The sequence below is a fragment of the Lingula anatina genome, chromosome 1, assembly GCF_051362555.1.
Source record: "Lingula anatina isolate TDL-2025a chromosome 1, LinAna3.0, whole genome shotgun sequence".
In the NCBI taxonomy this organism is placed as follows: Eukaryota; Metazoa; Brachiopoda; class Lingulata; order Lingulida; family Lingulidae; genus Lingula; species Lingula anatina.
This window is the reverse complement of record NC_141767.1, coordinates 36,336,850-36,361,464: the sequence shown is the minus strand read 5'-3', so window position 1 is coordinate 36,361,464 and position 24,615 is coordinate 36,336,850. Positions and strand designations below refer to the sequence as shown.

The window sequence follows — 24,615 nt, the reverse complement described above, 5'->3', positions numbered from 1 at the left end:
TGAGAGAGTCGAGTGGCAAACACGAAAAAAAAATAGTAACTTGTCTACAGCTGGTTTTTTACAGCCATAAAACATTTAGACCGCCCCTTTCTTTAAAATTTTGGTCAGAAATTAAACCTACTTATGTGATCTACTTTTTTTTTTGTCTCCTGTATATACAGGATAGTAAGCTAGCAGAAAAATCCATTCAAATATCATTTTCGGTTAAACAGTGTATTTTGGCAATTCTCTAAATTATACTGTTTGAAACTACACACAATGGACAATGGAAGTGTCACCCCCTGAATCAGAGTAATCAAATAATAATCAAGTAATCAAAGTAGGCAGATCTTGAGTAGTTATAATGCCTGGTCTACAATTTGTGTGTGTGTGTGTGTGTGTGTGTGAAATTTGATGTTAATAAAATGATACCAGGAGCGTATCATTCCACAGTCATTTATCTCCCCAAAGAAATGGTTCAGTAGTGGTGACACTTCTATTGTCCATTGTGTATATATATGCTGGTATTTGGTTGGTTTTTGTGGCAAAAATGACTTTGTATGCATCTTTAATAGGCCTATTTTAAATAAGCACATCCCAGACCCCACAGGAAGGTCACAATTGACTGCATTCACACATCCCTTCATCTTTTGTAGAGATAAATCATCCCTTGATTTATCTCTACAAAAGACTCCTTGGCTCATTATGAAAACAACAACAACAGTGCCAAGGGGTGAGACAGTAGGTACCGTTTATTAAAGACTGATATGTCCCCGGTCGTGTTTCAACCCACGTCCTACCGCTCCAAAGGCTGACACTCTAACCACAAGGCCATCCGGTCGCAATTGGTTTGCAAATAACAATAACAAACATTCTGTATATCTGGTAATAAAAAGCATGACACACACACACACACACATACACACACACACACACACACACACATATATATATATATCAATGAGTGAGCAAACCTCCCCAGTGAAATGCATTGGCGGGTCAAACCTACAATCTGGAAACAAAATTTGCTGACCTGTATAGCAACATATCACATAAAGGGTGTGGGCAACTGAAAGCCCGGGCCAGTAATAAGTGCACGAGTTCTGCATGCAGAAACACACAGAACTTGTTCATGCATTTAACCAACTATGGCCAATAATGTAATATTCATACTGTCAAAGGATGATGAAAACTGTTCTCTCCTCGCCGACTGCTCACTGCCATCACAAGTACTGAAACGAGGCTTACTCAGTTACTGTCCAGCGAGCGAAAAGAGTCGGTGAAAGGGCCAGCCAGACACTGGCCCCCGGTAACTTGACTCTGATTTTAGAGTCAGATTGACTCCATGAAGGCCAGGGGGTGATTGACTCTGATAAGAGTGTCTAAAGACTCTGCTAGTGGGGTAATTTGACCCTTATATAGTAATCTAATTAACTGCATGAGGGTCAAGGGGTGCTGGACTCTGACTAGAGAGTCAAATGAATCCAATTTTATTCTCAATGTTCCTACGTTACAATGGAAATGTTTTATTGTATTATGAGACACATTAAAGAAATATTAGCGTGCACAAACATTGATGCAAGTTCCTCTGTTTTCAAGGTTATGTATTATTTAATCAGCAATCTCCTAGATGTTCTTGATCATTAAGATACCAGAAGATACCAGACCGATACATATGGTACCAATATAGCAGAAAATAAGCGCAAAACCAATGGGATTACTTTTTAAATGTTAGCTCTGTATAGTAAAACGTGTTTATTGGGTGCCACTGTTTCAAATGGAAACGACTTGTCCTTTTGAAACAATCTGTTCAAGTCACTTGTGAATCAATCTGTATAATAGGTAGCTGCTCATTCCCTTGGTTCTGTAAGTAATCTGCTATTAAAAGTGCTCTGTGTGAACCGGCAATCTCACCGTGCAACCTAAAATTGTTCCTAAGGTGCCCCCTATCAATGGTCTAGTGGTTCCCAGATTATTTCTTTATTTGATTTGGTTCAGGTTTTCGTCGATGACTACCATCGGTGTTTTGGCACCAATGTGGCATCAACTCCATATACTGACGCTGTTAATGACCTTAGTCACTTTAGACGAGGCACACGCTTCGTCGTTAACCTCTTCTGGATGTCTATAAAATCTGTTTTGACTAGTTGAGCGGTACAGATGAAATCTGACCTCAATAAAGAAAGCCACGAGGTTTCAGTGTTCAACCCAGAAACGGTCAAGGTCCCCAATTCATTAGAGAAACATACAACGATGGTTTGCTGTTTACAGTGGGTTCCTCGGAGGTCGTCTGGTATTCTAAACTGCTAAAACCAGGTTGGTGTTCGCTAAGGGCCTTGAAAAATGCGTTTTGGTGGCAATTGACCCCTCATTCTGAACGGACTGGGTGGTTTTTGTTTAGTTGCAACAGCATATCCCGACAGTGGGTCCTGTACCCTGGTGGTAAGATTTCAATACATTGGGTGTGGCCTCTGTGTAGGTACATCAGTCTGGGCATTACTCTGTAAAACTGTGCGGACCGTTTCGTTTGGCGCAATTATCTCTCTGGCAATGTCTGTCTTTTTCGCGCCATTCTGCCACAGATTAACAAATTTGTAAAGCACTGCATAGCTCATTATTCAAACTGCAAAACCGACCACTTGCATGCAAAATTTCAAATTACTCTATGCAGTAGTTGCCGACATATGGATACTTTTTTGACAGAACCATGCTTTGCCAAAGCCAAGCTTTGACCTGCCCAAAGGAGCTCTACCCAATTAAATCACTGCATATTACATAATTCAGCAGCGCAACAAACCTGGTATTCAGTTAATTGGAAGCGATGCACCTGGCTACACACTTCTCCATTCACATATCATATATGAGATTTGAGTTTTTTGAAAAAAGAACGCACATTTACCTAGGCATACCTTCGAAACTGAAATATTCCATATTAAATGTCAAGTCTGTATATAGCTTGCGTTTACTTTAGAGGAGTCGCCGGGTTTTTAACAACTGAAAAAAAAATCGTTACGGCCAATGGCGCAAACCATTATTTTTTGCTGCTTGATGTTTTTTTTGCTTTTGAGCCATTAAAAAAATCTTCAACTCAGTTGCATCCATGATTAGCTTGACGAAATGGTGGCAGGACACAGTTGCTTGTTTTATTCTTCAGAGATCGTGAAATTGGGACAAAAGTTTTGAGCTGTTCAAAATTTTGGTCACACTGCTGAAAGGACTATGTCAGGAAGGGGTATTGTTTTCCCTCACTCCAAGTTCACGTGGTATTCCAGTTTGAAACTTTTTCGTCATTGGCTGAGCCTCAGATATTTTTATAACGTTACTCCTAGTCGGCTATTTAAAATTCTTTTATAAAAACCTGTTTTCTACTTCCAGCTTGTCACTTTTTTATAAAAACCTGTTTACTAACTTCACCTCAGACAGACGGGCTTGGTTAATCGTAGCCGTATCTGAATCAGTCAAACTCAAGGTAAGTTTTATAACTTAAAGTCTTACAGATAAATGGTCTGAACCTGTTAAATTTTCTATAAAACAGCATGTAAAAGATGGTATTCTCTGTGCCAACTTAAACGTGGGAAACTGCCCCCATCAAATTTTGTTCAGGGATATCATAGAACTCTGCAACTCATTCTTCGGGGAAATGAAATACGTCAAAGACCAGCTGAATTGCCTTTTAACCTGCAAACAGAATAGAAAACTAAGGCATAGCCAATCAAATTTTAGTGACCAAAATTCAGAAACCAAAACGTTTTAAAAACACCTTTATCCCTTTTCTGTATCAACATTTAAGTGGTCTGTGTTCGTTTTTTTTTAAACTCATCTTGGTGTTTATTGTATATTCTTTTTTTATCCCCGTTTCTTTTATCAAACATTTAGAGGTTTGTGCTTTATTTATTTATTTGCGAACTCATTTTGATCTTAATGTATACATTCTATTTTATGTAAATATTTTATGAATGTGAATTTGTTAATTTTAGTCTAATCAGTTTATGTGCAATCTAAGCAACGTTTTCGTGTTAGAAAGGGTATTAAAAGCTTTGAATATGTTTCATTGTTCTATTACCGTTATTTTACTGGATGACGGACATGTCAAAGCTAAAACAGGTCAATAAACATGAATTCCATCGTTCATTCTATCGCCATTGCATATAGTAGGTAAATGGTTTTGGGCAGCAATAAGTCACATTCAACCCTTATTTACTTTAGTCTATTTTCCTGTTGCTTCATTTACTCCAACGATTGAGTATCTGTCAGCTTAATAAAATCCCTTTCTAGCCTTTTTCCTATAAAAAGCCTTCAACTGGAACTTTCACAATCGCTAAATTTAATGGGCGCCGCCCTATTTTGTTTTTTATTCTAGGTCGCTAAATATTATGAAATCAGGTCGTGACGTAAATGTTAGCCTTGGCAAGCGCAAAATAAAACCAGTAAAAATATTGCGTGATCGTAATAGAAATAATGATGATAAATTTATTTTGAGTCTAAAATCTAATATAACATGTTCAGAAGACTTTACATATACATGAAACAATTACTTAAGAAATAAATTATTAGGAATTGATAAATAAAAATTACAGAGCTTAACGACAAAAATTTAAGAGTATTCTAGATAGAACATAGGGATTTTCACATAAAAGCACATACAGTAAATTACTAAACTATGTTTGTAAAGCTGCAGATAGGTCTTAATAAGACTAAAAGAATCATTGAGTGTTCATCGACTCCACACAGGAGATCACCTTTTATTCTTAGCAATGTATCAATGTCTAGAGATGGCTTTTTAGTAGGGGTTGAACCACAGCTTTCTTGAGTTGATCAGGGAAAGAAACAGATGCAAAGCTAGTGTTGATGATGTGCGTTATCAGGTTGATGACAGCAGGGAGTATCTGAACCTTGATGATGTGCGTTATCAGGTTGATGACAGCAGGGAGTATCTGAACCATGAGCGCTGTCAACATTGGATCAAGCTTGTACGTAGAATGATTCTCTTTGAGAGTCGAGTTTCAAACACAAAAAAGGTAGTAACTTGTTTCACAGGTGCGGAACCATTTCTTCAAGCTGTTCTTTAGGGACCTTTAATTTCGTACTGAGGACGGAGTTAGTATTATAGTCCAGTAAACGAACGAAATTTGCCCATTGAAGTTAAACAAATATGTTAACACAAGTTTCTCAACAGAGGCCGAGTATACAAGGTCAAACCTAAAAATATCGTGTAATACACATCACTCTATTTTTTTTTACAAAAATATACACTCTTTATAAAATGATTGAATTTTCCAACAGAACTACATCCGTGATTTCAATAAGGTTTCAGTATGGTTTCAACAAGTAAGACAGATGCAACATTCAACCAGACCATTAGTGTTTTTATTATAATTATCATTATTTCATATTTTAAATTCAAGTAACGGTATTTTTGTTGAACTTTTTCCGTTTGAGTTCCTTTTGGCGATCAACTGTTCATTAATCACCAATTTCTCAAAAAAGTAATTGTGCAGAATCCCAGTGTCACCAATGCAGAGTTACATGTCGATGTCGTAAACCATATCAGGACTCACCGACAAAAGGTTAATGATGGTGGATCCTTATCAAAGGCCACCGACAAAGAACAATAGTAGTTGTGTTAGGGAAACGGTAGGGTCGGCTCCTTAAAGGATAATCAGGCTCAGATATCGATTTGATGATCGTAATCGCTAAGATATCTTAAAGAGTATCAAGGAGAAATGTCCAGAAAGGACGTTTTGGCAGACACACAGTCGCCAATAGTTTAGCGGTCTTTACGACATCAAACGTATCGAAGTCTGATGAAACTTTAACGAGCTCTCCCCCATCAAGTATAAAAGGTCGTCTCATTGCTGGATAAGACAGATTGAGAGGGAGAAAGGACATACGAAGCCGACAGAGTCCCTAGATCAGCGAGCGACTGTAAGGCCGACGCTCAGGCCGCCTCTAACCTGCATAATAAACGATCAGAGTAACCATCTCGGTTGTTGCGTTTTGAGTCCGTCTCCGGCGAAGGCGCACGACACCAAAGCCTTCACGAACCTCACGAGGGATAGAAATACCTTTAACTTGAGGGTTACACATAGAATAGGCAATGTGTTTTTGTTTGCTTCTCTGGCGAATTCCATTAATGAACTGATGTCAAAATGACATCAAAGAGATAATTCAAATTTATTAAAACACGATTTTAAGCCTTGTTTTCATTAATCAGTCAGCAAAATAGGAAAGAATTGATGAAAAATGATTTGGAAAAAATATTCCAAATTAAATGTCAAGTCTGTATGTTCCTAGGCCAAAAATTGATGGAAATATGAAATGTTATATATTTTGGTACCTAATTTGCCTAATCTATGCTAATTTATACTTCGATAGAGGGTGTCTCTACGCATAAAAAAATCTTTTGGCCCAAGGAACATTCATGCCAAGTTATACATTTGTACTATAAAATGCAGCGTTTGACCCATTAACAAGCCTACTACAGTTCCCAGCAGTCAAACCAACTACTGTTGCTGCATTCGAATCCCTGCTTGTTCGCTGACAATTTCACAGAGCATGATCAATATAATGAACAGTGGATACACGCACAGTTACTTGCAGAGCAATTTTGGCAGAGGTGGATTAAAGAATGCTTATCAGTGCTTCAAGATCGTCAGAAATGGCTCTGACCAGCAAAAAAACTTTCAAAAATAAAATGCCTCATGTACCAATTGCTGTAGTTGAATTCCGAAATACGCTATAAATTAAAGGGATAATAACTCTTCGTTTTGGCCAAAAAAATGAATTTTCCTGGAGTAAACAACAATTTTCCCATACTTACCAATGGTTAATGAATCCATTTTTACATTCAAAGTTAGTCCCTGGTTTTTTTCTAAAAGGTTTCGTTTTTTTGTTAAAATCTCTTAAAAGAGATAATAACAGAGTATAGCCATCAATGGAGGTCACGTGATCTAAAGACAAGCTCAGATATCAGAATAATAGCTATAACTGCTGTTTTTGTCGTAAAACAGAATATATTATATTTCTATGAGTTATTCACAATGTTTTTATTGTGAAATATAGATCTCATACGAAGAGTTATTATCCCTTTAAAGGAAAACAAAAATGCTTGTGTGACAACAAGTTGAACGAATATATTACCCCCTCTGTGTTAACATTACAGAGTTAATACATTATATGGAATATTATTTTTTTACGAGTAAATTTTCTACAAAACATTTATTTTAAATCTGAAACTGAGGTGCCACTCCCTGTGTAGCCAGGTGTGTTGCCTTATTACCACAAAACACTTGAAATAATTGATGCATGCAGTTGCATGTTCTGTGGTCAGAAATGTGAGAGGTGGTCTTTTCGGCAATTTCTGTCTTTGTATAAAAACGCATTACATGGGTTTGGTCAATCTTTGGAGTACGTGTTTTTCAAGAAGCAACAAAGGGATCGCCCTGAAATTAGACAGGTATCTTAGAGAAGATGTGGTTTGACTGCTAAGCAACGCAGCTTACTAATACTATGGGATTCTTGCCCTCAGAGAAAGTGGCATAAACATTGCCTGGCTATTCAACATTTAAGCCTCGGTCACAACCGTCCGCACGAATTTTAAGACCCCACGTCTCCTACGAAGTTTGGGTGTAGTGGAGGCCGTGTAGTCCGTAGAGCTACAGGAAAGGTTTTAATGGAAAGGCGCAAGTCTGCCTTACGATGTCATTGCAAAGAGGGACGCTAATTGCACGGTGCGAGGGAAGGGAAAATTGTATCCATTTCTTGAGTTAAACCCCCTTTACACTGGACGGCGTCCTTTCTGCGTCCTTTGTGCGACCATGAAACTGGTATCGCTTTAGTTGCAAAATGAATACTGAGTGGTCGGCCAGTTGTCGACACGTAAAATTTTATTGTTTTTTAACTCCCAAACAGGGCCGTACAACGGGATGCAGAAAGGACGACGCCCAGTGTAAAGGGGGCTTTAGTTTTGCTACCTGTGTACGTGGCAAGCACTCACCACTTACAAAGAGAATGCTACGCACGGCGAAAGTAATTTCCTTTTGCTTCACACTTGCCTCACACACTTGTAATAGCGTACTGACCGCGTACGTCAGTTTTGAGTCTTGTGCTCCCCTTCTTTCTTCTTCCTCCTCCCTTTTTTCTGTTCTCTAAGCTTCTTTCTCTTGCCTTTTGGAGTCACATTATAAGTTTTTGAAGTTTTTGAAAATTGTTGTACACGTTGCACAATCGACGTTCATTTTCGAGACACGAGCGTGCGTCGTGAGCACCTTTTATATTGCAGGCGTGGGAGTGCTCAACACAAAAGGCACTTGCTCCTTCATTGTTTGCGATATGCCTCTTGGACCACGCACGTCTCACTTGCAAACTCTTTACGAATAGAGCAAGTTACGCTTGCGGCCTTGCTGTTCGCAGATTATTCGTAGAATCTTTTGGACATGTCCAATATCCTCCGTACGTGCTTACGGGCTGTCTGAGAACTCGAAATTTCGTGAGAAGAACTTGCGTGGGACGTGACATTCTGCTTAATTATGTTTAATTTTTCTGTAGATATGCCTCGAGGACGCAAAAAAGAACCAGGCCAAAAGCCTAATTGGCTACCTGAAAACAAGAAAATTGCAATCGTTGGAATCGGCTGTCGTTTCCCAGGGGAAATTAATAACGTCAAGGACTTTTGGGAGGTATGTGTATTTTTTTTTAGGCATTAACTAGGTTTCTAATATGCAACAATAGTTCCAAAAAGTGAGTAAAGTTTGAAATATCATATCTTCTAACTGTCCTTTGAAAATAATTACAACATATGGGAAAATTAAAAGTGCAATAATAGACATCAAAATAGGGAGCCGCGACTGCTGGAGTGAGCTATTTTCATTAACACCTGCAGCAATTAAGTGCCCTTGCACGCACTGCTACATGTAACAAAGGCGTCAGAGACTTCTTACTACACGATTTTTTTTTTCTATTTATTGACAACTATGATATAAACCATGGTCATGATGGCAAATAAACAATTTTATGGCACGTGTAAATGGACCTCGGCTCCTGGTTATTTCTAAATCATTTTTCTTTGATTTGTTCCTACTTTTCCGACTTATAAATGAAAACAAGGGTTTAAATAATTTTTGATACACTTTTCTAACCTAATTATGACTTCAGTTCTTTAATTGAATTTTCACCATTAAGCAAAGAAAAATACATGCCTGAATCTAAGTCAAACAACAACCATTAAAAGCGTTATTATGGTCTGCATATTTTCCAAATTATCATCTGTGAAAGAGTTAAATGCTCCACATCATTATCGAGTCACAGCAATGGTTAGTGGTGCATCTGGCCTCATACTACGTAATTGGTGTCCACAGGGTATAAAGTCCCATGAAATTGTGTCCAGGGGGATGTGTTTCTGAGAATAGGAGACGTAGGACATACAACTTATTATGACAATGCATACCCGGATACTGGCCTAGTATGTATTTAGTCCAGGGTTTCGAAAAGTGCAAATAGATGATCTACACGACGATAAGTTTGCCTGAACTAAATTAAGCTTTTTAACTTAATTTTTCCTTTTTGTATGGAAGGTGCTTCTTAAAGGCATTGACTGTACCAGACCACTACCAGATGACAGATTTGATGTCAATCATTTTTATCATCCTACACCGAAGACTCCAGGCAAGCTGTACGTGAGAGGAGGGGGCTACCTAGAGCAAGACCTACTGTCCTTTGATAGACTGTTTTTTAAGATGTCTCCAGGTAAATTTTGATATTGCAATTTTGTATAAAGATATTTTACAAACTTTTTAAGATACATGTATATGAGTCGTTTGAGGGTCAAACATACCACATAATGCAAAGGGATAACAGCTCTTCATTTGGGCATGAAAAGCAGAATACAGGGGAGAAACCACCAAAAAATTTCCCATTGACGACCATTTTAAGAAATGCCTGCAAACCTGCATAAAGAAAATTACTCTGTGAAACATTCCCCATCTCCATGGACAGCAGACACACTGACATAACTCCCAATGGCAAAAAATACACTGTCATCAAGTCCACTGTCTTACCGGCATCACTTGAACATGTGCACCCCTCTGTTTGTAAACAAACCACTGCACCACTCACAGTCAGTAGCCCCTTCCGCCAGAGGTCTCACGACTGCACCTGTGCCTGGTCCTGAAAAAAAAAAAAAAAAAAAACAGGCAGTAGTTTACACCCTAGTCTGCTAGTTGATACCAAAATAAACCCTAGCAACACACAAGAAATGCCAGGAACAAAAATGGAAAAAACACTCATTTTCTCTCACTGAACTACATTCTGATTGGTTGATTTAGTGGTTTCTGCCCTTTAAAACAGATGTTCCTGGTATGAATATCGATCTTCCCATACAGGGTAATTACCAATGATTAATGAAATCGTTACATCAAAAAAAAAAAAAAAAAAAAATACTGTAGTGACTACTAAATCCACTGCGGTCACTCTTCTCTTGGTGTGGTTTTCTACACTCAGACTTGCCCAAGTAATTTTGCCTGTGTGCCTGTTTGGAATGATCCCCTACGAAATTTTGTCTCATGTAACGTTTACTTATGGTTTTCAATCTATTCTAGAACATTTGGTGTATTTTTTTACAGTTCTAATGTTGTTCTGTAATGAATGTAACAGCTCTGTTTTGGGAAGCCCTTCAGAATGTTCCAGAACATTTTTCATTAAAAGAAAAAACATGTTCAAGTGTGTTTCAGCATTAGTTCAAACCTTTCCAATGTCTTGATTGAATGTTGTTACATTGTCTTTTAGTTTGTTTAGCCAACAGAACAATAATTATACCTTTAACCAGTATTTATTATCAGATATATTATCAGTATTATAGCTAACCAATTTTCCTTTACATAATCTTCGATGTCTTATCTGCTTATATTTTGGAAACTGGACCTACACAGAAAAAGATGTACTTGAAGCATTTAACAAGAATAATAAAAGATTTAAATGCTTGAGCATAAGATTGTGTATGTTTTTTAGTGTTACACTACATTTAAACAGATAAGTAGACTGACAAAATTCAATATATATACACTGAAATTCAATGAACTGTTTTCAGATGAAGCAAATCACATGGATCCTCAAGTCCGTCTCCTCTTAGAAGTGGTGTGGGAGGCCTTTGAAGATGGTGGAATTCCAGCAAGGTCCATCAGAGGGACTAACTGCGGTTCGTATAGTAAACATTTTCAAAGCACCTGTACTGGAACCCTAAACTGTCTTTCCACAGTAAATGCTCGATTGAACCAGACCCCTCACTAAGACAACATGTTAATCCATTCTTATTCTTCACTGCATGTGCTTGATTTGTTTTGATCACTGTGCCTGCCCATTCCATCTCCATTACCATCCAACACACCTGTGTTGAACATGTAACATGTATGATAAGGTTTATTTGGGTGCAAAGCTGAGTACTGTGGACTCTTGACTGCTCGCTTGCAGTAAGGAATGTTTGGTTGGCTGCGGTGTACCTGTACTTGGGTAGGATGGTGACTGCAAAGTTCTGTCATTGAAGTTGCTGTTGCCCATGTCAGCTGTGGATTTATTTTAACAGCTTTGTCTTCACAGATGTGTCTGTACAGGTACATATAGCCATCAGCTGCGTCTGTCATCGCTGTGCACTTTCACCAAAAACACAATAAGTGGAAAATGATTTCATTTTCTGGCTTGAAACTTACAGAACTGATGAATATTCATAATATACAGGTCAAGTTTAAAAATCAGCATGAGCGGGCCGTTTTTATCTAAGTTATGCTTTTTTTTCACTTTTTTCAGCATTTATGCAACACCGATAACTTGATAAGTGAAAAAACATTTTACTTTTTTGCTTGAAACTTACAGAACTGATGTTTATTCACAAAACACAGGTCAAGTTCAATAATTAGCATGATTGGGCCATTTTCATAAAAGTTATGTTTTTTTTTTCACCTTTTTCAGCATATATGCAACACTGATAACACAATGTGAAAAACCGTTTTACCTTTTGGCTTGAAACTAACAGAACTGATGGATATTTATAATACGCAGACCATTTTTTCAAAAGTTATGCTGTTTTTTTTTTTTTTTTTTTTGCTTTCTTCAGCATATATGCAACACTGATAACGGATTTCAAGGAAAACTGATAATCCTATTGTTTTGTTACTCACAGGAGTGATCAATCTTACTAAAATACAGGTCGAGTTTTAAAATCAGCTTGATTGGTTCAGGTTTGATGAAGTTATGCCTTTTTTGTATAAAAGTGTTTTTTCCTCAGATTTAATTTTTAGGCATGTTAACAGTCTCATTTTTAACTAATTAGATATGTAAAGGTGTTCTGTTGACATTTTCTGCATCTTAACAATATTGTTAGTTGATTATATAAAAATGATGGTAAACCTGCTATTGTGTATTGTGTAATTAAATATCAGAAAAGGAAATCAACTCATATCTTTACAGTTTTTCAGATTCAATCATTCACCACATTCAGAATCTCAGAATGGAGCAAATTGGACATTTGACATTGTTCTATTGATGATTTTCCTATGTCAACAATTTTCTTAGTGGATCATTTAAAAAAGACAGTAAATTGATTATTCTGTTTTATGTAAAAAAGGTGCTGAAAATGGAAAGGAAACCATTTCAGTACAGTTGTCTTTTGTTTACATTTTGGCATTTTGAAGGTGTGACTCTGAACTTCCTTCCCAGCGGGCAAATTATGTTGTTTTAACGTTGAAACAACATTGAACCATAACATTGATAAGACATTGGATAAACGTTGGATTTGAAAGTTGGATCAACGTCAGATAACAACGTTGTATCAATGTCAGATAACAACATTGTATCAACCCCAGTTGTTAGACAACATTCTTGCATGAAAAGACATTAAAATGACCTGAAATGTTTTTAATTTTGGTACAAAAAACAGGTACACAATTGTAACGTACATTGTAAAAACATGTTAACCTAAGCTTGGTACACCCTTTTAGCCTGGTTGTGTTTAGCAGTAGGACATGTTTGATGGCTAAATATATGTAGGGTATATATGTATGGCCTTTAAGTTAGGATTTCCAGGGTTTAGTTTTATATACTTATATATATATATAGTTATTTTCTTATATAATATATATGGCTGGATCAATGTTGATTTTATGTTGAATTTAGGTAGATCAACGGCAATTCAATGTCCCAACCTGTTTTCAACATTGATCCAACATCACTATGCCTGCTGGGATGGCCTTGAAGACTTTAACATCTCTCATTTTCTTAATATCCATGATACTTTAATTTTATTATTAAAAATTGATGGTCATTTTGCTGTAAAGCATTATGTAATTTTGCATCAAAATTACAGACAACCTTATTTTGGGCACTGCCTCCATAGTGACCCTTAAAGGAAAACCATGTCACTTACCCTTCCCAAACTTTTACTTTATTATTAAAAATTGATGGTCATTATGCTGTTAAGCATTATGTTATTGCATAAAAGTTGAAGAAAACCCTATTTTGGACAGTGCTGCCAGGATGACCATTAAGGGAAAACCACATTACTTATGATACTCAAACTTACTGAAAAGTTTCATAGGACTGAAGTGCAGCTTCATGTTAATACAGCTAGATTAAAAGTTTGAATGATGGCTTTATTGGAATTTTTGGTTATGTTTTATTTTAATTTTTTTTAAATTATTTTTCAAACACTAGCATCTTCAAGATGTGACTTTTAACTCCCATCCACCAGAAGCTCTGTGCATTTTCTGTATTTCCACATAAGCAATTGTATTGTGTTTATGTCTTTAAACATAATGTAATATTATTTTATGCACTGTCATAATTTTTCGCATAGTGGGATATTCATTATTTGAATTTGAACTTTCACTTATGGTCCTGAAACTGTAATCTTATTGACCATGTAAGCTGTTGTGCATGATTAAATTTTAGTGTTAATTGACTATGCTGTTATAAGCATTATTTATTGTATCAAAATTGACAAATTTTTCTGCATCTTCATTTTCTGCTTTTTGTCTGTACATTTGACAGCTTTGCTGCCTTGATCCCTTTTGTGGTCTTGTCTTCTGACATCTCTCTTAAGGACTGGTGGGTACAGGAGGTTATTTCCTCAAAAAATTAATTTTTACTTGTACTTTTGTCTAAATTGTACCTATCTATTTTTACCAGCTCCATGTTATATTCAGATTGTATTTATAGATTTAGATTGTATTTACAGTTATTGTAATTATACAATTTGCAAAGTAATGAGATGTTGAATGTGTGATTTCAGGTGTTTACATGGGGGTGACAGCTAGCGAATACACAACCTTAACATCTGGAAGATGTGACACTATCAGTCAATACTCAAACTCTGGCACTAACAGTTGTATGGTTTCCAACCGTATATCATACGAGTTTGATCTCCATGGACCTAGTTTATCCATTGACACAGCTTGTTCCTCTTCATTGTATGCTGTTCATCTAGCTTCAGAAGCCATCCGAAACGGTGACTGCAACATGGCAGTGGCAGGGGGGGTCAATCTTATAATGATGCCAGACACCACTATTGGATTTTGTCAAGCTGGTATGCTGGCACCTGATGGTAGGAGCAAGAGCTTTGATTCCTCTGCTGATGGGTACTGTCGAAGTGAAGGGGCTGGAGCAATTATCTTGAAGTCACTGGACAAAGCTGTTGAAGATGGAGACCGGATTTATGCAGTCATCCGCGGTGGTGCACTCAGCAATGATGGCAGAACTCCGGGCATTACCAGCCCAAGCTATTTTGCACAAGTCAATCTTGTATATCGTGCATGCCGTCATGCTATGATAAACCCACAAGATATACAATATATGGAAGCCCATGGGACTGGTACACAAGTAGGTGATACTACCGAAGCAAGTGCTCTTGGAGAAACTATTGGTCAAATTAAAGATGCAAAGACTCCACTTTATATTGGTTCAGTTAAGTCAAACATTGGTCACTGTGAAGGGGCATCAGGCATTGCTGGGGTCATCAAGGTTGCTCTTATGATGCACAATGAGTTGATACCCCCAGTAGTTCATTTCAGGTTGGGCAGTCCAAATATAAAGTTCAAAGAACTGAATATCAAGGTACCAAAGGAATTGATAATTTGGCCTTATGAAGAAGAAATGCCTTTGATTGCTGGTTGCAGTTCATTTGGTTTTGGAGGTGCAAATGCCCACATCATATTTGAAGCCCCCCCTTCCATCAACGATGCACCACTGCAAATACATGAATCAGGACCACCAGTTAAGGTAAAGATGAAAACATTCATCATATAGTGGGTGGCTAGATTAAATTATATATTTTATTATATATCACATAGCCTAGTGGTTATTATTAAACACAATTTTTCTTTGTATGGCATGGATTCTGGCACATCAAATCTTATGAAATAAGTTACGCCATGTGGCATCTAATGCAAAAATGCTTGGCCAATTATTCATTGTCAGTATTTAACACTTTAATGTCTGCTGGATAATGTAACCTAGCTTCCCTAATGGTACGTAATGCACTATATGCTGTATCTTTCTAATTTACAGCATTCCATTAAGAAAAAATGTTAAGGATAGCTTTCCTTGTATTTAAATTGGAAAATGATTTTGTTTTCTTTTGTAAACAGGTTGTGTTGATATCTGCAGCAACATCTACAGCATTGTTGTCACGCGTTGAGGACTTCATTGAGTTGTTTCGCAAGATACAGGATCAAGAACCAGAGAAGTTCTATGATGTGGCAGCTACTACTTGCCTGCGCTCACATCATCATCAGCATCGCCTTGGTGTTCTTGGGAGAGAAGCATCTGAAATTTTGCATTCTTTGGAGACTTTCAAGACACAGAAAGTGGCTGCTGGTTTTGTTTCAGGTGAAGCTGTGGATTCCATTACACAAACACCATTGGTTTTTGTTTTCAATGGCATGGGAACACAGTGGTGGGGAATGGGCCGACAGCTTGTTCACCAAGAACCAACATTCGCCAAAACAATCCAGGTATGATATGAATTATTTAGTTCCATTTATGAAATATTAATCATGTCACTATAATATCTTGCTGGACACAGCCAGTGTAAAAACTTGACACTGAACGTTGAATAATTGTTTTCCAAATAATTTTTCTTCAATTTTTCCCTATTTTTCTGATGGATAAATGAAACAAACGTTCAAATCATGTTCTAGAAACTTTCTAACTATCTCTTTAGTGTCATTGTGGCATCACTTACATAACTTAATAACCCTATAGCTAAACAGACAAAAAAACATGGCTGATTTCTAGTCATACAACAAACATCAACATTGTTAGTGGATCTTCGTACATTCTAAATGATCATCTTTGAAAGAATAGCATGCCCCACAAAGGTTGCTAATATCAGTGTTTAGTCCAAGGTTTGCCAAAGGTGCTTCTGGTCTCATCTGGCTGCTGCCAGGTCTCTTAAGCAGAAAGGCATGCACATTCCTTCTGACAGGTTTTCTAGAGTTTCATCAGGAAGAACTTTCCAGGTATTGGAAAAAATTCAGTTTGGTTCAGATTTGTTGTAGGACCAGTAGACCATTGATTTGGCAAATATTGACAACCCACAGATTGTATTTGGCTCAAATCAGGCCCCTGGTCTTGCAAATAAAATTGTTCCTGAGGTGCCTTCTAGCAAATGGTAAGCAGGAGATTCCCAGAAAAGCCAAATATTTGACATGGTTCAGGTTTCCATGGATGACTGCTAATTGGAATTTTACTACAAATACCAATGCTGTCCAGTAACTCTAAGTCATACTTTGTTGTATTAGAAAAACACTTACTAGTTGCAATCTGGCCCTCATGCTGAAGTGAACAGTTGCATTTGTTTGTTACAAGGAGCAAAACCATAAGAACAATGGGTCCTGTTTGCTGGTGGTAAGATGTGGATACCTCTGCTTAGGTAAACCCTTCTGGGCATTACTCTGCAAAACTGTACAGACAGTTTCTTGTGACACAACATTTTGTATGGCAATGTTGGCAGTGTTTTGGACCATTCTGATAGAGTTACAGTGCTGTGAAACACTGCTTCGCTCAATACATCCACAGTTTGGCCAAATTCACAACAGAAGTTGATCTATGGACTGACTGATTTGCAGATCAAATTTTGATGACCCATTTGAAAGCTTACCACCTAGCCCCATGGGGATTCTATCCAGTGTTTATTAGGGGATTATACTGCAAGCTCTTAAGTGGGTTGCCCATATTTGATCCATGTATCTGTTAGTCCGCAAATCAACTTGTTCTGAATGCTCCCTTTAACTGACTAATTGTATGCAAAATTTCAAAATTATCTGTGAAGGTATTATCAAAATATGGAGACTTTTTCAAATAGAACCATGATCTCTCGTACTCATATAAAGGCCAGTCAAGAGTACCTCTCAAAAAAACTATTGTATATTATGTAATGTTACAGACAAGGCAGTTAATTAATAAATTTAGTACTTCTGACACACCTTAATACCACACATTTATATATTCACATATCTCATAATGAAATAAAAGTTTTTAAAAACAGTATGTTTTATACCAAGACATACCTATTGAACTGAAATATTCCATGTTTACAATGTCAAGTCTGCACGTATTGTTTTGCTCAGTGATACTTTTTAAATAAAATTATGTGGTTGGTAGTACTGGGGTGGAGCCCATTGCCAATGACAAGTTCTAATTATTATTAGCCCATAAGAGTCCCAACTTGGCCTTTTTTCTTATTACAGGAGGGAGACTATTGTTTAATCAAAAATGGAATCAGTGAAATTATTATTGTCTTCTGTAAAAGTAGGACCTAAATTGGTATTCATAATTATAAGTGATTTTTAGTAATATTAATCTTCCAAATGCTAAATACCTCAACATCAATAGAGGTATTTTAATTATAAAAGCCAATAACTTTCTCTATTCAGAACTTTGATATCTGCTTGAAAAGGTGTGGAGCAAAGTGGTCAATGCAGTGGCTACTAATGAACAATCAGGATGAAGATTTGATAAATCAAACTGGTAAATATACCATATATCTGACAATTTGTTTTCATTTTGTGGCCAATATGTGTAAATCTAGCTTACAGAGTACAAAAGAGATATCATGAAGACACCAAGAAGAGGTCTCATGGCTTCAAGCTTTTGTCTCTTTAGCAGTAGGCCACTCCAACTTTTGTTGCTTGTGATGATCACCTGTTAAATTTGTCCACTATAAATATATAAATACAATATAATACTTAAGAATTCCAGAAGACTACAAGCACTTTTATTACAGAATATGCCCAGCCTGCTATCTGTGCCATTCAGATAGGTCTTGTTGAAGTCTTGCGGAAATTTGGTGTCCGGCCAGATGCTGTGGTAGGTCACAGTGTAGGAGAGGTGGCTGCAGCTTATGCATCAGGTATGCTATCATTTGACAGTGCTGTGCTGATTATTTACAACCGTGGCAAGCTACTGAAGAAAACCAGTGGCAGTGGGAAAATGCTAGCTGTGTTACACAATACAGATGCAGCTCAAGAAAAACTGAATGAAAGCAAGCATTCTGTATATGTTGATGTGGCAGCCATTAACAGTCCTTCACAAATAGTTTTCTCAGGCTCAGCATCCTCAGTCGATGCCCTAGCTGAAATGTTTAACCAAGAAGGGATTCGAGCTGTTCAGTTGAAAGTAAACAATGCATTTCATAGCTACCAACAAGAGCCACTGAAAGAGAGATTTCTCCAAAAGATGAAACCACTAGCAAAACAAGAAGTGGTCGATGCTGTCCAAGTTCCCATGATTTCCACTGTTACCAACAATTACAACCATTGTGCAGATGTAAATGATGGCATGTATTGGTGGAAGAATGTTCGACAACAAGTGAAATTTCAAAGTGCTGTGGACACTCTTCTTGATGAAGGCTATTCCATTTTTGTTGAGATTGGTGCTCATCCAGCTCTTAGAGGTCCAATGAAAGATATCATTGGAGCAAGAGCAGAGCCAGTGAAAGTAGTGGTATTAGAGACACTTAAAAGACCTAGAGCTTCATCACCAGTCTTAGAAGATTTGAAAAATGTTGTGAAGACCCTGACTGCCCTCCACTGTGAAGGATACCCTGTCCACTATGAAGCCATGTTTCCATCTGCTTACAAAGTGATGCATTTACCCCTCTACCCTTGGGAACGTATCACTTGCAGTGGAATAACAGATTTTGTGAGAAGAGAATACCTTTTTCCTGTCCATAGCCATCCATTACTGGGAGAAATGCAAGAAGATATCAGCATGTATATCAATGAACCCCCCTTCAAATTCCACTGGAAAAGCAAGATTTCAAGAATAACTACACCTTGGGTGAGTCACCACATCATCCAAAGCAGTGTCATCCTCCCTGGAACAGCCCACATAGAAACAGCACTGGAAGCTGTCAATGCAGTGCGCCAAAAAAGAGAAACTATCACATTGGAAGAAGTGGACTTTAAACGCTTTCTCTTTCCCAAGAATGGAGAAGCAACTATACATACAATCTTTCAAGGAAATGATCAGACAACAAATATCAAAATATGTAGTGGTGACCAGAACAACTACACAGAGCACATCAGCTGTAAAGCCGTGGCTTTGGAAGAAGATGATTTGAAGTCTCAAGAGGATATTGTGAGAGAAGCATTTACTCTTCCCCAAGGAAAACTGGAACATATACAAGACTCTCTTGATTTACACGTTAGTTCTGAAGAATTTTACAGCAATCTGGCTGTGGGTGAAATCCAACTAGGATCATCCTTCAAAGCAGTTCAACAGGCATCCTTTAACAAAAGCTTCACAAAGTGCCTAATTCAGACAGAAGCACCAGATGAAATTTGGAAAGAATTTATGCTGTACAACATTCATCCAGCTTTCCTTGATTGCGTGATGCAGAGCTTTGGTGTTCTCCACTTGCTCCGTACTAATTCTCCAGCACTCCCATCTTCACTAAAGCGCTTTACTTACTATAGCAAGAAAACACCCAAAAGGGTAGCTATATACATCAAAATGCTGAGTGCCACTGATGAGGATCAAAATGAGGTTTTGGCAATTGATGCAGATTCTGGAATTGTATGCTGTAGGATAGACAACCTGTCCTTTCAGTCATTGGAAGGGGAGCATTCTAAGGATCCAATGAAGGTGTGGAGCATCTTCTGGGTTGAAGCGGCATTACCCAAACAGAATGATAAGAAAGAAGAGACATCCCCGGTATTCTACTTAACCAGTGACAACAAGGAAGATTTGACTGTTCTTCAGAGTTCACTGACAAAGCTACATGGAATGGTGAAAATACTTGACCTCCAAGAAGAAAGAAAACCAAAAGTGGATGATATTGTCCTGATACTCATTTCCCAAAATGAGAGTCATATTTCTGGGCCAACAATTACAACAAAAGAAGATGTGTGGAAGCTTATAAAAAGCAGTTCATCATTTGCAAGGGATGTTATCCTCAGCATTTTAAAACTTGGAGATGCATTGCCAAAGCTATGGATCATGACTGTCAAGGGTTTTCAGGTATCACAAGGAGATCAAGTATCACCTTTCACTGCCTCTACCTTTGCAGTTGGTTTGAGTACACTCCATGAGTACCCTAGTGCCAGGATTTATATGGTAGATATTTCGAGCTTGAGTGACATCTCAACACCAGAAAATGAGCTCATGAACCTACTCCGTTCTCCACCTTTTGGGGAAAATGAGTTTGCACTTCGCCATAAAACAGCACAAACACTACAGTTATTTGTGAGAAGAGCAAAGTTCCAATCACCTTTGACTAGAAGACATCCCATTGTTGCTCACCAGTTCAGGCTGCATCAAAACAAGGCAAAGCAGGTAAAATTTGTGTATGAAGCAGATACAGTCACAGATGTTCAACCTGATAACTGTTTCAAGATATCCATTGAGCACTTTCTTGCAGATGGCTGCTTTGATGACCCACACTTCATTTGCACAGGGCATGTAATACAAGGTGAAGGCAGCAGAGGTAATTTACAAGATGGGCAAACTGTTATTGCAGTTTTTAAGGGATGCCTCAAATCTGAAATTTTGATCCCTCAAGAAAATGTCATGCCACTGGGAAATTTTGAAACTTCTTGCAGTACATTACTCTCTCTGGTGAATGATGCTTTAGCAAGTGTAATTATGGTCTACTCTGCCAAATCTGTCCAAGAAGATGATAGAGTGCTGGTTTGTACTTGTGAAAAATCCAGGAAAGGATTGGTCACTGCACAGATTCTCAAAACCTCAGGGTGTAATGTTACCATTTTAAGCTACTGTTGCAATAATGACTGCCCAGATCATGAAAAACTGCCATCTGGACAGAAAATCAGTGATTTTGTGAAAGATCAAGAGGTTCTCCGAGAGGATGCTTTGCAGAATATTGGAAAGTTCAGTGCTGTTGTTGCAACTGGCCAGTATCTGATAAACAAGAAGGGATTTTTCCAGTGCCTTGATTGCCTCTCAGATTTTGGTGTGTTTGTTGTTTTCACTCAGACCCCATTAAAGCTCAGGAATTTTAATGGCATTCGTGAAAACATCCAGTTACTACCAATTAGTGCCAGGGTGAAACTACTCCTCAAAACACCACAATATCTTGCTGAGATACTGAAGTTTGTTGATGCATTACCTAACAGGTTGTGTTATTTACCAACCATAGGCTGTGCTATGCTAGCTTCGAAAATTGAAAATAAGAACCTGCAGGAATGCATGGGTAGGGTGATTCATCTTGATAGACCTAGCATGGGAATGATTTCTACCTTTTCAGAAGACACTTATGAGCCTAATCCAGAAATGACACAGTGTATCACTGGAGGTGCAAAGGGTATGGGTCTGGAAGTTGTGAGATGGCTTATCAGAAGAGGGTCAAAACATGTTGTCATACTTACTCGAAGCAATCCAACAACTGCAAATCAAAGTGTCCTTGATCAGCTTGGTAAAAATGCAGACATTAAGCTGTATATTTGTGATGTCAGCGATGCCAGTGCTGTAGATGTTGTGTTTTCAGAGATAGTGGAAACTCAACCCCCAGTGGAAAACATTTTTCACTGCGCAACAGTTTACTTGGATAATTGGATGACCAACATGTCTGAGAAAGACTGGGAGGCAGTAATATTACCAAAGGCATATGGAGCTGTTTTATTACATCAAATTTCATTGAAATATGTCATACCTCTGGCAAATTTTGTGATGATGTCATCTCTAGTGGCTTTGATAGGAAATGCTGGACAAAGCAACTATGCCACAGCAAACTCCGTGTTGGTGTCATTAGTAGAGATGCGAAGAAGTATGGGACTGCCTGGGACTGCAGCAAGTTTTGGAGTAATATCAGAGGCAGGGTTTGCAGCTGACAACAATTTAGTGTCAGTATGGAAGGAGAAAGGCCTAGGAAACATTTCTCCATCCCAAACAACAGCAGCTTTGGGAACAATGCTTGAGCTTCAGTGCAGTCACTTAGGTGTCACCGGTCATTTTGACGAAGCATTGTATGCACGTAAACATCGTTCAGTCATCACAAAAGGTGCAGTAGAAGGTGATGTAACATTATCAAGGTTGCAAAACTTTTTTAGCACGAAAACATTGCAAGAACTCGCTGTTGGCAAATATTCAAGATCACACCAAACAGAGAGTAGCATTAAAGAAAAGCTTGAAAATTATCTGTTGCAGACCTTAGGTATAGTTGACATCAGTGAAGACACATCTCCAGTTGAAATGGGACTGGACTCCTTGATGGCTACAGAGTTAAGAGCATTCATTGATAATGAATTCAATGTATCAATTCCACCAGTAGACCTTCTGAACAGCAGCACGACAGTTGCGCAGCTAGTTTCCACAATCTACATGCAACTGCATTCCAAAGGAGATAATGCATCAACAGAGGTTGTCAAGGGTTCTGACCAATCCAAAGAGGCAAAAACTTCTCTCTTCATCACAGAGAAAATTCTGGAAAATACGCAGTTCCAGCTTTTTTGTTTCCCTCCATCAGGTGGGGGACTGACATCATTTAATGGGTGGCAAAAATATTTTTCAAAATTTCACACTCAGGTCTATGTGGCTCAACTGCCTGGCTGGGAAGGAAGACGCTTGGAAGAACCTATGAAGAATATGTCAGAAGTCATTGGTATATTGGCCTGTGAAATGAGACCACTTTTGATGCATGGAAAGTTTGCCTTCTATGGTCATAGTTTTGGAGCCCTTTTGTCCTTTGAACTGGCATACTTTTTGAGTGAGCAAGGGGTTCTTCCAGCACACCTTTTCATGGGAGCATGGTTTGCACCACAAATACCATACAAAGAAATACCTACTTTCAGAAATAAAATCCTAGACAGCAACATGGACAATGAGGATTTTGTGAAAGAGGCACAGCAGCTGACATTTTTGGATGGAAAAATCATCAACAATCCTATGACCCTTCGACAGTTTGTTCCTGTTCTCAGAGCAACTCATGAAATGAGCAAAAAATATGAATATACACACTCAGCCAAACTCCCCTGCCCCATGAAGATATATGGTGGGAAGAAGGATGCATTTGTTGCAAGGGAAAAGCTAATTGCTTGGGAAGATATACGGCACAAGGATTTCAGCTTTGGTATAAGAATGTTCAACAGTGGACATTTATTTCTCCATGACATTCATATCCGAGCTGTACTTACCCAAGACATTGCAAAAACATTGAACCTTGTTTGATGCACTTTGTTGCTCACATGTCGAACTTGTATAAATTTGACCTATACATACAGTAATATTTGCAACTGAAGTGAAACATAAATAGCCTACAACCTATAGAGCTTCTGGCAATGTTACTAAAAGTCAGGGAACTCTATGTCAGATTGTATCATTTACAGGAACATAGGCTGGGGCATGTAGTTAGCATCTAGATTAGTACCAAAGACTAAAGAAATAACCTGCTTGCATGCATATTGTACATCGTATATGGCCTTTAACTGCCCCCTCCCCCAGAATTATTCTTAGCCCACGGCTATGATTTAAAACAATTTCCAAATCAATTCTGCCTGATAATAGCTATATAATAGCTATATTTTGAAATTATTATCGATTGAAGTAAATCACTGTATTTTTAATGACAAAGATTATAGCATACCCTGTCCTAAATGGGCATTTGTGCTGTAACTGTAGGCCTAGGGGTTGGAAATATTATGTGGCATTTCTAGTGGATGTCTTGGTTTGAGTCATTGCTACCCAATGTATTAAATGGCAAATTTGGATACATCCCAACGTAATGAATTGATCTTTTCAATGGGCAAAATTATTAAACTTTCCAAAACATAAATTTATAATCACTAAAGTATATATTTCTATATAGCCAGTGTTTGCCTCTTAGGAAAATTAATTGCTGGACCAAACACTAGTGGGCCTGATTTGATCTTAAAGTGCAATTTCAGTCTAACACTAGACTGAGCCGGTCTTAAAAATCAAGGAGGGACTCTTAATTTAGTCTTAAGACTAAAAACAAACTTAAACTGCAGTGAGTAAGACTATAATTGGTCTAAATTCAACTGAAGTGGCAAAGCAATTATCTCCCCACACACATTCAGACCAGACTTGGACTTATTCTCCAGCCAGACAGGTGAAGATAGCAATCAGGTAGAGGGCCATTGTGTGAGTAGCAAAGGGTGGTCTCTTGGCAAGTAA

At 37.9% G+C, this 24,615-nt stretch overlaps 1 protein-coding gene across 1 annotated transcript; it reads left to right on the top strand.

Moving 5' to 3' along the window:
- Positions 1-8,121: 8,121 nt before the first annotated feature.
- Positions 8,122-23,875, top strand: LOC106168599 (uncharacterized). The gene is made up of 7 exons (XM_087010033.1): positions 8,122-8,657; positions 9,552-9,723; positions 11,063-11,170; positions 14,255-15,240; positions 15,609-15,974; positions 17,898-17,991; positions 18,248-23,875. Exons 1-7 carry the CDS (start codon positions 8,529-8,531, stop codon positions 23,647-23,649), a joined length of 7,257 nt encoding a protein of 2,418 aa, XP_086866159.1. The 5' UTR covers positions 8,122-8,528; the 3' UTR covers positions 23,650-23,875.
- Positions 23,876-24,615: the final 740 nt, after the last annotated feature.

Bases quoted from the DNA above. Each gene is read 5' to 3' on its own strand.
- LOC106168599 (XM_087010033.1), top strand. From the start codon at position 8,529: ATGCCTCGAGGACGCAAAAAAGAACCAGGCCAAAAGCCTAATTGGCTA. The intron at 15,241-15,608 runs GTAAAGATGAAA...TTTTGTAAACAG, and splicing joins AATCAGGACCACCAGTTAAG to GTTGTGTTGATATCTGCAGC. The intron at 15,975-17,897 runs GTATGATATGAA...TTCTCTATTCAG, and splicing joins CATTCGCCAAAACAATCCAG to AACTTTGATATCTGCTTGAA.